General features: G+C 48.2%; 1 protein-coding gene and 1 long non-coding RNA gene across 3 annotated transcripts in view; one reads left to right on the forward strand and one right to left on the reverse strand.

Moving 5' to 3' along the window:
* The first annotated feature begins 3,076 nt into the window (after positions 1-3,076).
* On the forward strand, positions 3,077-10,931 carry LOC114484496 (uncharacterized). Its single transcript, XR_003677477.2, has 4 exons — positions 3,077-3,422; positions 4,457-4,583; positions 6,628-6,714; positions 9,420-10,931. It is a non-coding gene; the product is annotated as an uncharacterized lncRNA (long non-coding RNA).
* A 363-nt stretch (positions 10,932-11,294) lies between these two features.
* Positions 11,295-17,485, reverse strand: part of DCTD (dCMP deaminase) — a 30,042-nt gene continuing 23,851 nt past the window's right edge. For both annotated transcript variants that reach the window (XM_007111567.4, XM_024115787.3), the window contains 3 exons: positions 15,545-15,661; positions 14,103-14,199; positions 11,295-12,393 (listed from right to left, as the gene is read on the reverse strand). In XM_007111567.4, coding sequence (XP_007111629.1) covers positions 12,315-12,393; positions 14,103-14,199; positions 15,545-15,661 — 293 coding nt within the window. In that variant the 3' untranslated portion in view covers positions 11,295-12,314. The remainder of the gene's footprint in view (positions 12,394-14,102; positions 14,200-15,544; positions 15,662-17,485) is intronic.

The raw sequence follows: 17,485 nt of genomic DNA on the forward strand, positions 1-17,485 counted from the left end.
CTCCATACTGTTCTCCATAGTGGCTGTATCAATTTACATTATTCCCACCAGCAGTGCAAGAGGGTTCCCTTTTCTCCACACCCTCTCCAGCATTTATTGTTTCTAGAGTTTTTGATGATGGCCAATCTGACCGGTGTGAGATGATATCTCATTGTCGTTTTGATTTGCATTTCTCTAATGATTAATGATGTTGAGCATTCTTTCATGTGTTTGTTGGCGATCTGTATATCTTCTTTGGAGAAATGTCTATTTAGTTCTTCTGCCCATTTTTGGATTGGGTTGTTTGTTTTTTTGTTATTGAGCTGCAAGAGTTGCTTATAAATTTTGGATATTAGTCCTTTGTCAGTTGCTTCGTTTGCAAATATTTTCTCCCATTCTGAGGGTTGTCTTTTGGTCTTGTTTATGGTATCCTTTGCTGTGCAAAAGCTTTTAAGTTTCATTAGGTCCCATTTGTTTATTTTTGTTTTTATTTCCATTTCTCTAGGAGATGGGTCAAAAAGGATCTTGCTGTGATTTATGTCATAGAGTGTTCTGCCTATGTTTTCCTCTAAGAGTTTGATAGTGTCTGGCCGCACTGCACAGCATGTGGGATCTTAGTTCCCCGACCGGGGACTGAACCTGCGTCCCCTGCAGTGGAAGAGTGGAGTCTCAACCACTGGACGGCCAGGGAAGCCCCTAAAGCAGTTTTAGATGTGCAGAAAAACTGAGAGAGAAGTACAGAGAGTTCCCATATTATCCCTCAATTCTCTCCCCCTAGAAGCCATGCACACAAATTCTCCTGTTATTAGTATCTTGCATTAGCGTGGCACGTTGGTCACGACTGATAATCTAATATTGATATGTGATTATGAACTAAGGTCTATAGTTTGCATTTGGGTTCAGTCTTTGTGTTGTACATTCTGTGGGTTTTGACAAAAGTATCGAGCTTTATCAGTAAGAGTAGTTTCACTGCCCTAAAAACCCACCTGTTCACCCCTCCCTCCCGCCTCACCCCTGGGCACCAGCCATATTTAAAATCACACTTTGCACCAATTTTCATGAGACTTTCTACTGAGAGCCTCTGTTTGCCTCACACGTCCTTGTTTAAATCCCAAGAGAGGGAGGGGGTGTCGGTAGGACGGAGTGAACTCTGGTTTGCCTGCTGAGGCTTCTGTGTGAGAGGCCGTCCACCGGGCGGTGGGAGCCCTGAGCCAGCTTGGGAACCCTTTCTTCTGGGTCACTGGAAAAAACTGTTACTTGCAAAGAAAAAGGGGGGTGGGGTTATGTATTCTTCTGACACACCGTTCCAGGAGGATGTAATTCAAGTAAATGTTCAAGTGAAAAATGACTGTAGTTAATGTATCACATGATGAGACTTTCTTTTTCTCCATGTGGTTCTCAGTCATAATAAGCTCTTCCCCGCGACTTCCCGGGACTGTGTCCTGAGTCCACGTCCTCCTGGCTTCCTACCCCTGAGCAGAGCTCCTTGACATACTGGAGGAAGGGCGGGTCCTTAAGACGGGGACTGAGGAGCTGGAGCCCCTGGCTCGTCCCGGCGACTGAGGCCCCCCCCAGCCCACTCCCAGTTCTGGCGACGCGGTCACTGCCCGACAGCCCCGCCCCCCGGGGACAGGTGACCTGCCTTGCTCCGGCGGTTTCCCTCTCGCGGTCCTGCCCGGTGACTGGGGCTCTGTCACCGGCTGACAGTCTCTTCCTGCTGCTCGCTTAGACCCCCACTCCTGGCACCCCTCACTGGCTCCTCTGAGCCTCCAGCGGTCCCCGCCGCGGGCCTGTCCCCTCGCTCGCTCACTGCCTCTTGGAAAACCTGTGGCCTTCCCTCTCTCCCGTCACCACTTGCCCCGATTACTGCGCAACTGTCAGTCTGCACTGTGTCTCCAAAGCTGTAGCTGGCCTGTCCCCCCAGCACCTGCCCCACCCCAGCCAAAGGGCTGAGCCCAGGGTCTGGAACTTGGCAGTCTGCCTCCACTGCAGCTGGCCTGACCATGATCAGCCCTACCCCAAGGTAAGAAAGCTTCCGAGGATCACTCTGTGGCACGACTGTAGGGACATCATTCAGAGAACCCCGAGCATGGGGCTTCCAGGAGCGACACGAGACGACGCCTGCCAGGCAGACTACTGGGCACTGTAACTGGAGGCTGAGGTCACGGGACAGCAGGTAGTCAGGCTGGCCTCTCTGAAGAGCAAGACTTGAGCTGCGTTCAGTGATGGCAAGAGCTGGGGGAGGAAGCGCCCATCAGGAAGGAGAACTAGCAAGTGCGGCAGCCTTGACCTGGGAAGGAACGTCCAAGAAACAAAACAGAGGCCAGCAAGGTCAGAGCGTCAAGAATAGGAGGCTGGGAGGGAGGCTGGAAATCTAGCGGTGGGTGGAAATCCGCGGAGTCCCGCGGGCCCGCCTTAGCTCAGTGTGACTCAGCCCAGGGTCCTGGCGAGGCCTCAGGGTCGGAAGCCTGCCTGTTCACCCCGGTCCCAGCTCTGAAGCTGCAGAAGCCTGGGTAAGTGGACGGCTCAAGAACAGAAGACTGCAAACTCTGACGTTCTTCAGCAACCGCCGTGCGAGGCTGCGCACCCACGGCCGCAGTCACACGAGCTCCAAGGCTCCAAGCGCACGGGCCCCACGCTGGCCTTTCAAGGGCCTCGCATCTTCCCTGCAGGGCCGCTGCCGCTGCCGCCAGAGTGGAAGCCTGCCGACCGCAGCCGGGGGACACGAACAAGTCACTGGGCCGGCGAGCAACGTCTCGGCCGTGTGCAGGAGAGGAGGAGAGAGCCGTGCAGGCAGCGCCCCCGCCCCGCACGGTGCGGCTCCGGCGAGCCCGGGCTGAGCGCGAGTCTGCGCTGAAGCAGCGCCCGCCCCGCGGAGGGGCCGCACGGAAGCAAGCGGGCCGAGCGTCCGCCCGCGGGGCGCCTCCCGGCGCGGCCCCAGCGCAGCCGGCGCTCAGCGCGCCACGCTCGCTGGCGCCACCCTCAGGGACCGGGGCGCAGGTCGACTGGGCTCCCCAGGCAGCAGGGCGGGGCCCCGGCCCGGCCCGGCCCGGCCCGGCCGCCACCGCCCCGCCCCGTAGAGGGGCCGCACGGAAGGAAGCGGGCCGAGCGTCCGCCCGCGGGGCACCTCCCGGCGCTGCCCCAGCGCAGCGGGCGCTCAGCGCACCACGGGGCGCTGCTCCGCGTCTCCTGCCTCAGCGCTGCGCCGGCCGCACCTGCCCTTTGGCACCTTCCCTCCCGGGCGGCTGCTTAATCAAGACGTGCCCTGAAGACGGGCGTTCACACTCGGCGGCAACGCGCTGGATCTGCCCACAGGTGCGCTTTTGCCGGGCACGTTTCTGAAGCCAGCTTGCACCGCCCTCGCACTTGTCCTGGGTGCGACGTGGGTCACAGGCTGCGGCCAGCCTGTCTCGGCGAGCGTCCCCGGGGATACAGCAGGAAAGGTACGGCCGGGATGCGGCGGGCTTCGCCCTCCTTAGCTTGTGGCGTCCGTGAGCTACGTAAACACCCCGCTGTCCTCTCGCCCGGCCCGGCTTCGCCCTGGGAGGTCAGAGCTGCTGGCGGACGTACCGCCAGCAGCTCATCCTCCCCTCCGTTTCTGGCTCGCAGAACAACCCAAGGTCACAAAACAGGGAGACAGCGTGCTCGCAGTATGGAGTTCCTCCTAAACAATACTTTCCCGATTCATTTTATTAAGAAAATTAACTCGTTGATCCATTTGGACTCTCATTAATAGATCTTAATGGTGCTTGTTCTAAGAATGCTAATTAATCATCGGGTTTTAAAAAAATTAACCAGCCAATGGCTAACAAATTAAATGTAAGTAATCAAGTCTGATATTCCTAGAGAGGGATCGCCGGGGGTGGTACATTACAGACCCTGTTCTTATTTTGTTTGGTTTTAAACGAAAGGAGCCCTTGCTGGCTGCTGGCTCGCGCCTCCCTGGCCCCCTTCCAGAAGGCAGCGGGCATCTGCGGAGGCAGCTGAGCCGGCGGGGCGGCCATGTGGAGGGTGGCCGGGCTGCCTGGGCTTCGGGGCCGAGTCGGTGACCTCGGCCTCATTAGTCGTGGCTCTAACCAGCCGCGCTAATCAGTGCCGACCTGTGTTGTCCAAGTGGTGATGCCCTGTCGCTTATCACCTCTTCGAGGGCTGCCGCGGGTAATTCAAAGCTCTAACTCTACCAAGAAGAGGGCCAATCAGCCTCGTGGGAGTTAGACAGAAACGCCACTGTTCCCACTCAATGAAAAGGAAGCAAGGAACAAGCAGGCCCCAGAAAGCGGTCCCAGTCTTCATTAGAGCTCAGGGCATCAAGGAAAAAGAAATGCTAAAGGTCAAGCTTTTAAGATAAAAGTAGAGTTTCGGTAAACTTGTTGTCTGGCGCCATGAGTTTGACAGCTTCCCAATACTTAAAGGATCTTTCGAATGAGATCAGTTGTGATATTTATAAAAGTGATTTTTGGATACTGTACCATGAAAGGAGTCAACACGTGGAAGATCTACATAACTCAGTGAACCAGGATTTTCCAAATGACCGAGGCGTGTTATAACAGCACACACGGGTAAAACATCAATTCAAAGTACAAGACAGACCAGTGGATTTCAATGTAAGTTAATAGGAAATGTTCATTTCCGATGTGGTTTCATATTTTACATAGCAGCTATGCTTTAAGAACCTATCACTTATCAACTTCTGGTGCGGTATCAAAGAAGAGTATCGACAATTTTCTGAAATGGCTATTAAAATACTCCTCCCTTTTCTAACTACCTATCTGCATGTGGCCTGATTTCCTTCATATACTTCCACCAAAATAACGTATCACAGCACATAAACAGCACTCTAGAAATGACAATCCGACTGTTTCCTATTAAGCCAGACATTTAAAAGAGTTGCAGAAATGTAAGACCATGCTACTCTTTTCACAAAATATGTTTTGTTGTTCTGGAAAATAGTTATTTTCACAAAAGTATGTTATTTATGTTAACATGTAAAGAGTTTATTATTTTAAATCAAAATATTTTTAAACTTCTGTTTTAATTTCTAACGTGGTTAAATATCAGTTGCAATAACCCACATAAACAAAAGTGGTAAAGGGGCCCTGAGACCAAAAAGTTTGAAAATTGCTGCATCTAAGGAATCTTAGCATAAGGCAGCCAGGAAAAGGGCTCTCTGAGGAATCAGTGCCACTGTGGAAATGTTCTAGATTAAAGAGGCTAAACAGACATGACAATTAAATGTAATATCAATCCCTAGACTGGATCCTGTACTGAAAATGTTACAAAGAAAGTTATCGGGTCAATTGACGAAACTGGAATATGAATGGTAGGTTAAAGTATTGTAATAATATTAACTTTACTGAAGTCGGTGAGTATACTGTGGTTATATATGAAAATAGCCCTATTCTTGAGAAACACACACAGTATTTAGGGGTCAAAGGCTATGATGTAACTTACCTTCAAATGTTGTGTGAGTGTATGTGTGTGTGTTGTGTGTGTGTGTGTATGTGTTTCTCTTTTATAGCTCTGTCCAAATAAGAAACTAAGATTTTCTACACGAGAGTTTGAAAGTCAATACAAAAGTCCACAAAATTCCTGTGAAGGAGGTATCACTTTTAAACTCAATTAATACTTTAACACCTAGTATGTGAACAGCAGTTGAGTAGAAATTACATAATTAGACCATTATGCAATTTCTTAAGTAAGGCCCAAATCATTAGTAACATCTGCTACTAACCTCCTTCTCCCTTGCAGCCTCCGCTACAGAACTTGGAATGCAAGCACCCTGATGGCCTCCCTTGCTGTCAGCTAAGGGGACCACTGACCCACTTGTGGCCAGTGAGACATAAGGGAATATTAGCTGGGAGCTTCTGGGGAAGTTTCTGCTTTCCTGAGAAAAAGGACAGGCAAGAGGGGAGAAGTCTCTTGCCTGTCCCACCTCCCATCTCCTCCTTCTTGTACTTAATGGGGAAGCTTGGAGCTTGACAAAACAAGCTTTAAGACATAATGCTAAAGAAAGCCAAGTAAAAATAAAGAGAAAAGCCTAGATCTTTGCCGACAGCAACAAGCAGCTGAACTAACTCCAGCAAATGCAGTTATTATGTAATAAAAATACATTTTTTGTTTAAGCCGCGAGTCAGGTGTCTGTTACTTAGAGCTGCATATATTACTGATGACTGCTTCTTCAAGAAAAACAGGGGAAAGGCAGGAGAATGAACACAAAAGGCTGCACGCCACGCATCGCTGTGCAGGGGAAGCAATTCAATAACAAAATGCCCATCTAAAACCTGGACCGAATGGCATTTTTTACAATACCAAAGATGCAACAATTTTCATTAACAAAAGTTAAAATAAAGCATCCCTGCAACAGTAAGCCGTCTACAGTGATTTAAGACCTGTAAAGGTCAGGGCATCCTCTAATCAGAAGGGTTTAAATGGAAACATCATCTCTAGGGTCCTGGCAAGAGCGTATATTATTGCCAACCTCCTAATCCAAAACCATATATAAGAATGCTTTAACTGAAACACAGAAGCTAAAAATAAGACATTTAACTAATAATCTCTCTTCTCTCTCAAAGGTAAATGTGCCCGTTAACCCTGGATGCTAACAGGAAGATTTCTTTCTCTTGCATCTGTTTGACCATATTTTTTCAGGCTGTTCATGAGGAAATCGGAATGGAAAAAAATGATTGAGGAAGTTGGCTCCTGATCAGCTGCTTCACTGAATTAAAGTGCAATCAGGTCCATAACTTTTTTTTTAAGGAGCCCTGGCTTTTATTATTATTATTATTATTATTATTTTGGCTGTGTTGGGTCTTCGTTGCTGTGCACGGGCTTTCTCTAGTTGCGGTGAGCGGGGGCTACTCTTCATTGTGGTGCGCGGGCTTCTCATTGCAGTGGTCTCTCTTGCTGCAGAGCACGGGCTCTAGGCTTGCGGGCTTCAGTAGTTGCTGCACGTGGGCTCGGTAGTTGTGGCTTGTGGGCTCTAGAGCGCAGGCTCAGTAGTTGTGGCGCACGGGCTCAGTTGCTCCGCGGCATGTGGGATCTTCCCGGACCAGGGCTTGAACCTGTGTCCCCTGTGTTGGCAGGCGGATTCTTAACCACTGTGCCACCAGGGAAGTCCCAGGTCCGTAAGTTTTAAGTGGAAATATTAAACACATCTGTGTAAGGTACGATGCAAAGATGTGGGTGGAGTGGAAGGCAGTGGGTACAGAGATACACAAGACACACATGCTCTTGTGGAGTTAATCATCCTGTTAGAGCAGGAAGAGATCATGGTGAAAAGTGAAATGAAATGTCTCAATAACAGTTCTAGACAGTAGGAGAGATGTCATAAAACTGTGCACGATTCACGGCCGAAACGATTGTTGCTGACAGTAACTGCTGTAGGATTTCAGAGAAGAAATAGATCAGGTCCAGCTGAGGAAGGCCTGGGGAGACTTTACAGAGAAGGCAGGATCCCAGCTCAGTCTTGAAAGAGACACAGAAAGCTGTGCGCGAGCAAAGGAAGCGCATTACGAGCCTCTCAGAAAGGCTGGTTTACACACACACACCGATGCGAGGACTGTTCCAGGATGTTTGGGTGACTGGTGACGGGAAGGAGGCAGTCGGGGACCCACGTGGACGATGCCAGGTTGTAGAGGAACATTAGACTTTCAAAAGCAAATGGCAGCCGAAAGGTGGAAACAATCCAAGAGTCCATCAACAGACACACGGAGAAACAAAATGTGGTGTACGATGGAGTATTATTCGGCTTTCAAAAGGAAGGAAATTCTGACACGTGCTGCAATATGGACAAACATTGGACACTGTGCTAGGTGAAATAAGCCAGTCACAGAGAAAAAATTCTGTATGATTCCACTTATGGGAGGTAGCTGGATTAGTCAAATTCAGAGACAGAAAGTAGAATGCTGGCTGCCGGGGGCTGGACGGAGGGGGGATGCGGAGTTACTGTTTAACAGGCACAGACTTTCAGTTCTGTAAATGAAAAGACTTCTGGAGCTGGATGGTGGTGATGGGTGCACAAAAAATGTGAATGTAGTTAGTTATCACTGAACGGTATATTTGAAAATGGCTAAGAGGGTAAATTTTGCTATGTAAAGTTTACATGTGAAAAATGTATTTAAAAACAGAGGGAGACCAGCCGCTGGCAGCTGAAGATACGGACCGGACTTGAAGAGAGAGCGCAGGGCTGGAAGGAAGAGAGCTACTTGGCAGTTGGCCTCCAAAAATAAGGGCAGCATCATTTTCAGGCTCCAGGCCTGTGAGATCCGTGGGCTCCACCGAGCAGCTCTGCTACTGAGTGCTGAGCAGGTGGTGTACAGAACTCTTCCCCGGTTTTCTTTGGAAATACTGAGCTCGATTTAATTTAATGAAAAACCTTTCAAATCTTTTAAAATCGCTGACCTTGGAAATGGGGTAAGAGCCAGGCATCTGCACACACCCACTTCTGACCCTGCCTGCTGCCCACTGGCCTCACGCAGGTGGATAGGACACTGCAGACCACGCAATCCCAGGGAAAATAAACTGCAGGTCGCGGCCGCAGGCCCTGGCAGGTGGAGAGTGTTATTTAGCCTGAGACTGGCAATGCTGGGCTTCAGCTAACAATTCTGTGTCTTCCAACCCTGAACGAGGGAGCACTGGAGAACCCACCTGATACTTGGTTAGGCGCTCAGTAACGAGTTGGAGATTCATACAGTCTGATGCTGCCCTTATTTTTGGAGGCCAACTGCCAAGTAGCTCTCTTCCTTCCAGCCCTGCGCTCTCTCAAGTCCGGTCTGTATCTTCAGCTGCCAGCGGCTGGCCTTCCTCTGTTTTTAAATACGTTTTTTGAATTAATGGCTTTTGACCTTAATGGCTTTCGACCTCTCCAACAGTCCTGAAAAATCGGCCTAGCTCTAGGACTTTCCAGAATTCTTGGGCACCTCTCATCTAAATGGGATAAGCCTTTCCCTCTAAATGTATCCCGATTCCAGAAAGTCCTGGGCCCAGGCTTATTTTGCTGGCTTCTGCCGATGCTAATCCCTCATCACTGTGGTTCCCTGGCAGGAGGTAGGTGGGCAGAGCACAGGCTCTCCCACACAGAGCCTGGTCCTCCCACGCAGCTGAAGGCAGCCCTCCTGACGACTTGTGGAATCTACCATGTTCAGAGTAGCCTCACTTTAAAAAACAAAACCGAGTGAACTGTGCACGTGAAAACTTCTCACCCGTGTCACTCACAGGAAAACTACCTGCCCTGCATTCTCGGGCTCTCCTTCTGCAACAATCAATTCGCCAACCTAAATATTTTTAACCCTCAAGTGGATGTAGACGTCGGAAGACCAAAACTTAGGCCTGGAATAGAGGAAGTCTGGATCACTGGTCGTATAGGCCTAAATTGTTATTCAAGCTCTTCTCAATTTTTCTTTTTATGCTTGTTCCCTTATTTTGCTTCATTTTTAATTTAGGAGGAAATGGCTAATATCTTAGATCACTTCCACTGCTGGATCCTGTTGGGCTTCAGAAGTCTTTAAGGATGGATTCTTTGAAAAAGAAGAAAAAGCATAAGATGTGTCAGGGCAATGGAATTCCTAATTTCCCTCAGAAATTTTGCCTTTTAAATGGAGTTCTCCCACCAACGGTTCAGTGAGAGATGGTTTCCTTATTGTCATTTATTACCCAGGACAGGCAGCAACACTGCCTCGGATACAACCGCCATTCACCACACTTACCCAGCAGAGACTGCAAGGCCAAAGAAGGCTCAAACTGCCTTTCTTCTGGAATTCTGTTCCCAAAGGCAACAGTTCAAAGCAGACCTCTGTTAACGGGAACGGTGATATCTACAGAGTTCTCTGGCCAGAAGATTCCACTCCTCCTATAGTGACTGACAGGGGAAACTAACACGTAATTACTTACACTCCAGTCAGTCACCGGGAAGTCAAGTTCAGCAACACGGTCTATGTGTGGAAGCCTTATATACCCACACTGGGGGGATCACCACCACGTACACAATCCCCCCGACTGTCAAAAGACGTGCTTCTTTCTTTGCAAGGGTCCTCCCTGTTAACCTCCCCCCGATAAGGAAAAGAAAAAAAATGTTTTTTCACTAAAACTCAATGTAACAAAATGGGACAAAATATAAGACAGTATCAAAGTTAAATAAATTAGACGCACTAGTCATCCCTTGGTATCCTGGGGGACTGGTTCCAGGACCCCCGTGGATACCCAAATCCGCCGATGCTCAAGTACCTTAAATAAAATGGCGCAGTATTTGCATATAACCTACGGATATCCTCCTGTACAGTTTAAATCATCTCTAGATTACTTATAATACCTAATACAATGTAAATGCTATGTAAATAGTTGTACACAGTATAAACACTATGTACAGGCAGACCTTGGAGATACTGCCGGCTCGGTTCCGGACCACCGCAATAAAGCAAGTATCGCAATAGATCAAGTCACACACATTTTTTGGTTTCCAAGTGCATATAAAAGTTATGTTTATGGTAGTGTATTAAGTAACAGCAGTATGTCTAAAAAATGCACACACCTTAATCAAAAAATACTTTATTGCTAAAAAATGCTAACCATCATCAGAACCTTCAGTGAGTCGTATACAACAGTAACCTCCAAGATCACTGATCACCATACTAAACGTTAATAAAGAAAAAGTTTAAAATTTACGAATGTGACATAAACAATGACACACTCCTTGCTAAAAGGGCTCACAACTCATTCACAGCAACACAAAAATCTAACATATTTTCTATCTGTAAATATCTTTACTGACTTCTTGCTTCTATATACCTTTTGCTTTTGTTTTATGCATTTTAGAGCAGAGGGCAGGGGGTTTGGAGGAGATAAGAGAGAAAAAATGTGAGGCGAGAAAAGGCGATTTAGAGAAAGAATACGGTGGGAAAGCAGCAGATAAGCCAGCACTGGAGACTGGAGGTTTATGGGAGGGAGGAGGCCTGGGACCTATCAGGTGGTGGAGATGACCTGTCGGATGGCCACACCTGAGACAGGAGCAGGGCACGCTGGAGAGAGAGAGAGGGAAGAGAGCCTTCCCGGACATCTTCAATCCGGTCCATAGAGACGCATCGCCCTTCAGCCCTGGGGAAGGCACACGGCATCCGTGCCTCAAACTGTTCTCTGAGCATTAAAACATATGCAGTGCGCGTCACAGACCACACAGAAGTGACACGCCCCAGAATGCGGAATCCAAAACCTCAGAGACAAAATAAGAACTCAGAAAGCTGTAAGGGCACTTTAAAACGGTCATGATCTTTAGGATAAAGAAACCATTTTCTCAACGAAGGTACTGGGCACATTTAATAAAAATGAAATGAGATTAAAGACAAGGTGCACTGCTACCCATTCCCCAAATCGAAGTGATTAGGAAGGTGAGATGTGTGTCAGTGAAGGCAGGGCGCCAGGAGCACAAGTGAGCTCCTGTCACCTAGAGACCTGGGCGGAACTGCCATCTCCTCACATCCATCCCCCTCACGGGACAGGAGACAGCGGCCCTGGAGAGGAACCGTGCTGGCACGTGAAGCAGCATCGCGGGCCTCCGCCCCCGGGCAGGGTGTGGACCCGGGGGCGACGCAGGGCGACGGGCTGCCTTCCCCGGAACGACTCACTACTCCAATAAACTAATGTAAGAGCTCCGCGTCACCCACAAAGCCCGAGTAGGAAGCACGAACCACAGAGGTCCCCGCCGCGCGCCGCCCTGTGGGGAGCGGGACAGCAGGGCGGGGAGAGAATGCCCGCTCAGTTGCACCCATCATCTGCCAGGACGAAGGCGCGCCCCGTCCAGGACTTTTGCGCGGGTGGCTGGGGGCTCCCTCAACTCTCCAAAGCAAACGCTTAAATGCTACTGTCTTGCGGCTCCTTTCCTTTCCCCAAGGGCATTACACGTGATGCTTCATTCGGGCTGATGTTCAGATCAGCGTGTCTGCTCATGCCGGGAGGAACACAGCCGCAATTATTTGTCTGTCCTCCCAGCACACGTGGCGTTGAAGAGCGGCTGTGAAAGGCGGCGGAGGATGCACGGCTGACACCCTCCTCCGCGCAGCCACCAGCGTGCCAGCGAACCAGGAGACAGGAGGGGGGGGGGGCCGCTCCAGCCCCGTGCGCACCCACAGCTCCTTTATTTTAAACCCTAAATCGATAGTTTCAACAGATGCAGATTCCACGTGACAGGAGAGGGAGTCAGGAAGATTTGAGCTTTTACATTCTTTAGATGTCGACTTTTGCCATCCTGGCTATTAAAAAGTTATGTGTAACTTTAAGATGAACGGCATTAGCGGCTTCTTAGAAGAGGATAATCCCAATCTTCTGGAGATTTAATGAGATGTAACTCACTGGAGCTTCTGACTCGGTCTGCTGTTAATTGAATCAAAGTCAATGACAATCTGGCTGCACTTTGGTGTGAATTTCCTAAAGGTAAGAAACAAAACATATACAAATATTATCTAGTGAGTAGTTAGAGCCATTTGTTTACTTTGGCTTCACCTACATTTTCTGCGGGGAGGAAAAAACTTCCCGGTATTCGCTTGATATTTTGTCTCTATGGGAGCCAATTACAGTGCACCATACCGAAAGAAACACGGACCGGAAAAGACTAAGACAAAAAAAGATGCACATGGCGGCTTGGTTTGTGTGTTCGTCAGCTAGCTGAGTTCATGAATTATCGGGAAGTCAGAGGATTTCTAACAAGTTAGCTGCATGACACGACATCCAATGACTAGTTTCCCCACCAGATTTATCTTATTGTCTAGGAAATTTTTGCAGCCAACTTGGAATTGCTCTAAAGCAAAAAAAGAGTAAATTTTCTTTTGCTCTCAAAACAAAACAACCAGCTCTAGTGGAGTCATTTTTAAAATCATGTTCTATAAATCCAGAAGTAAAATAAACCCATGACATTTTTTACTCATTCATATACCTTCTCAAACAGGTGAAAAGAACATACATGGGGACTAAACATATTCTTTAAAAAAACATCAGGATACAGTAAATATCTCATTAGAATTATGTAAATAATTTGTGTCTCAGAAGGCACAACAGTGCAAGAGATTCATTACCTATAACCTATATCCCTAATGAGTAATCCTAAAGGTTAGGTATGTTAGACCGATTATAAGGACCCCAACTGCTGACACAAATACTATAAAGGAACGTCTTCAAAAGTATTTTTATATACCAGAGTTTTTTATGCCAGAGTTGTTACATCTGCAAAATTTAAAAAGATTTAATGTTATTATAAAACTTGTGAATTTTAAAATTTCTCACTACCAGAATAATTAGTTCAAGCCCTGGAAAGCTACTAAAAGTAAAGTGTAATCATTACACAGATTGTCTTCAGATACTTCTGTCACTGCCCGTAAAAATCTACCCTTAGAATAATCTTTAGAGCCTTAGCCCATCATATTTAAAAAGATGCTTCCTATATCCAGACAAAACTCTAATCCAAAAAAGATACATGCACCCCTATATTCATAGCAGCACTGTTCACAATAGCCAAGACATGGAAACAACCTAAACACACAATGGAATATTACTCAACCATAAAAAAGAATGAAATAATGCCATTTGCAGCAACATGGATGCAACTAGAGATTATCAAACGAAGTGAAGTAAGTCAGAAAGGGAAAGACAAACACCATATGTTATCACTTATATGTGGAACCTAGAATATGATACAAATGAACCTATCTAGGAAACAGAAACAGACTCGTGGACATAGAGAACAGACTTGTGGTTGCCAAGGGGGAGGGGCTGGGGGAGGGACGGAGTAGGAGGCTGCGGTCAGCAGATGTGAGCTTTTATATACAGGATGCATAAACAACAAGGTCCTACTGTAGAGGACCTTGAACTATATTCAGTATCCTGTGATAAACCGTCATGGAAAAGAATGTATACATATATATAACTGAATCACTTTGCCGTACGGCAGAAATTAGCACAACACTGTAAATCAACTCTACTTCACTTAAGAAATAAATTTTAAAAATAAATAAAATAAATAAAAAGATGCTTCCAAGTGTGGAGGTCAGGCACCACAAGTAGAAATTAAACATCAGACAAGGTCAAATGTGTCTTCTTCATCAGGCCTCTACTGCCTTCTCCTCCACGTGCCTCCTACTCACCTGAAGGAAACCCCGGCCATTTCAAACATGAGCCTCGCGGCTGTTGTCTCATTGCTGTCGTGGTATTTATCAGACATGAAAATAACTTCTTTTATCCCTAAAAAGGCAACAATGAAAGAAACCTCATTATGTGCACACAGAGATACAACAACAGGCGTGCGGACAGAAGCCCTGGTGGAGTCTGAGTCATCACCCTTCCTGAGGGCGCGAGCGCACAACGTCCAGGGACTGAAATTTGTATCTGCTGCTCTCAAACACAGCGGCACGTGGATTCTATTTCATCTGCCCTCCAGTCTTCATGGATTTTTTTAAATAAATGCAAAGTGAAAACACGTCAGAGTCAAGCCTCGATCCGATTAACACATTTTCTTTACTGCAGGCAATCAAACGTTCTTTATTCGCACGGCGACGACTCCTAACTCAAGAGGCTAACGGGGCTGGTGGAGAACAGGGGCAAAATCAGATATGAGGACCACCGTGCTGCCAGGAATGGCTCTGCAGACCAGTTCAAGCCAGCTCGACAGAGGGCAGATCTGTTTCCTACCCCTGTCTCACCAGGCAGCTCTAACTTGAGGGCCAAGAATGTGGAGGGCACTTGACAAATCACCCTGCTCCTCCACGAGTCTCAGAAGGGACCGCAGGGGGCTGCTCTTCCCATGCGCCTGCCGCCGCCGCTATGCTTACGGGTGGCGAGGAAAACTCGCGAAGGGTCGTGCGCCACCAGTGGGGGAGCCCACGAGACCCCCTAACTGAGACCCTTGCTGCGGATCCCACCAGACCTCTCCTGCTCCGAGATCCACGGGCTCGCGGTAAACAGCCCCGTTAACGCGCACATCTGGCTAACGTGTTAAGTCTTTAAATCTCAAGCCGAGAGCTTTATGGAGATAAAGTGTAGCTGAATCTTAGATGTGACAGTCTGAAAAAGGTGAAATATTCAGAACACAATGGTGCAGATTTATGGTAACCGTAATGTAAGAAAAACTTCAAGTTGTACCATTTGAGTCTTATGACATTTATATGCAAAGAGATGTTTAGGTCCTCATATATCTACCATATATTAGATACAAATTAAAATTTCATATAGAGACTCCCAGCTGACCTTGTTTCTGACAGAAGTTCATTTCTCTCTCTCCCCCCTAATCTATGCACAGTATGTCAGAGAATAGTAAATTGACAGTAATTATATGCAATGCCTGTGTTGTTTTTTTGGCAGCTTGCAGTTTAGGAAGTTGCAAACTAAATTAAAAACATGCTAAGAATCACAGAGGATGCAATTAGTCTTAGGATACCTGGCACCATGCAAAAACAAAACACAGGAAATATCTTGCAAAGCTGATAGTGCAGTTAATTTAGATCTAAACAACAGCGATTTAAGATCAAACACATCTGCAGTGAGCAGGCAGCGATGCAAATGTGACAAATGGGAACGGCCCGGGTCCTACCTGCCTGGATGATGAGCTTAGCACATTCATTACACGGGAACAAGGCGACATACATGGTACAGCCTTTCACGTCTGCTGAGTTTTTGTTCATAATGGCATTCAGCTCGGCGTGGCACACTGTGGGTTTGAAGGAGAAAGAAAGAAAAACTGAGATTGCAAGCTCATGAAGAATTCGCGAAGAGTGTTGAGGCATTCCGTCTGCCCCTATGAAATAACACAGATACTAGACTCGATTTTTAAGAAACTGATTAGAGACGGAAAGTAGTGAGAAATGCGGGCCATGTGGCCTCACAGGTTGGCGATGAGCAGCGAAACGGTGGACCGCAGCAGCCCTGGGTCTGTTAGCACCTACAGCAGCCAGCAGGGGCCAAGGTCAACTGTCCTCACCCACCCCAAGCAGAGCAACAGCTCACCGCTCCACGAGACCACAAGGTGGGGATGGAACCACCAGCATAAAACGGCTCATCTGTGTGCTGACACGCACAAGCAGGGATATTCGCCAGGGCCACTAAGCGGGCCAAGAGCGATGTTAAGAGCAGGAGAATCAGGGAGCGAAGCTGAGCGTTTCTGTCCCCAGGGATCTGCTGCACCCCATGGTCCTCGGCCCACACACCAAAGAGAAATGCCATCGCATAACCAGGAGTCTGTCTTCCCTACGAAAAACATGCATCCACTTAATGACCGTGGAAAGTCAAGTTCTTGCTAGACTGGTCAGTGATCCCCAGACGGTGATCCAAGGTCATCCCCAGCCTTGCCTGGATTCCAGGCCGGGGCGGCCCCCCCGTCTCCTGTCCCGCACCTGCTGGCGCCCCCCACCTTCCCAGGCGGCTAGGCTAGGTGTCCCCGCCACCCAATCCACAGGCGCTCCTCTGAGGGAGCTGGTGGCATCCACCTCTCGGATCTACTCCAGAATCCGCGACCTGCTTTGCGAGGCCGCGGTCCGGACTTCTCATATCATTACTTAAGGTTCTGGGTGCGTTCTCTACAACTGTTCTCCTTGTGGTGGGGACTCGCAGACTTGTCTGCCTGGTGGAATCCCCCAAGAAGGAAACCGCCATGTCTGTGTCCCCCACCTGGAGACTGTGATGGTCTGGGGTGTGGCCTGGGCTTTGGAATTTTTAAGAGATTCTCCCTCATGATTCTAAGCTGCAGACACGTTTGGAAAACACTGCCGTGTAGAACCCTCTCATATCTGCAGGGGACCTAACACGCTCTAGGCACACGAGTGCTAGATAAATGTTTACGGAATGAATTACCATCTGGCCCTGGTCCAAATCATACAAAACTTCCCATCATAAACATGGGGGCCTTCGGAGGTCTCCCCCTCTCTCTGCAACGTATCAACCTCCTACGCTGAGCACCTTGTTCCAGGAGCGCTGAGGTTGTAAAACAAAGAATCTTGCCCACCACCCAGTTCTACAAGATCAAGTCACCAGCCACTGCAGCCGCTGACCTACCGTGCGCCCTGAAAGGAATTCAGGACGAAGAACAGGAGGAGGCACCCTGTGCTTTGGGAAAAAGGCACAACAGGCCCTTAGTTAGACACACGTTTCAGGAAAATTAGGCACCAGTTCCAAGAAAATATTTTTATGAACCCAGATTCTTGCATCTTCCCGTACTTAGGAAAGCACTGAATTCATTAACTGAGATATCTCTTCCTTGTGACGAGTTACACTGTATGCTGATTGCACAAACCCCTTAGCCGAAATCATATATATATGGACCTCCCTCGCTACCTCTTCAGAGCTGTTTCTGAGGTCTCTGAGGGGCTGTCTCCTGGCTCTGGCCCTCAGTAAGACCCTGAATAAAGCTCAACTCCCGGCTCTTACATTCTGTGTTTTTCTTTCTTTCTTTTTTTTTTTTGCGGTACGCGGGCCTCTCACCGCTGTGGCCTCGCCCGTTGCGGAGCACAGGCTCCGGACGCACAGGCTCAGCGGCCAC

The sequence above is a fragment of the Physeter macrocephalus genome, chromosome 20 (genome assembly GCF_002837175.3).
Source record: "Physeter macrocephalus isolate SW-GA chromosome 20, ASM283717v5, whole genome shotgun sequence".
In the NCBI taxonomy this organism is placed as follows: domain Eukaryota; kingdom Metazoa; phylum Chordata; class Mammalia; order Artiodactyla; family Physeteridae; genus Physeter; species Physeter macrocephalus.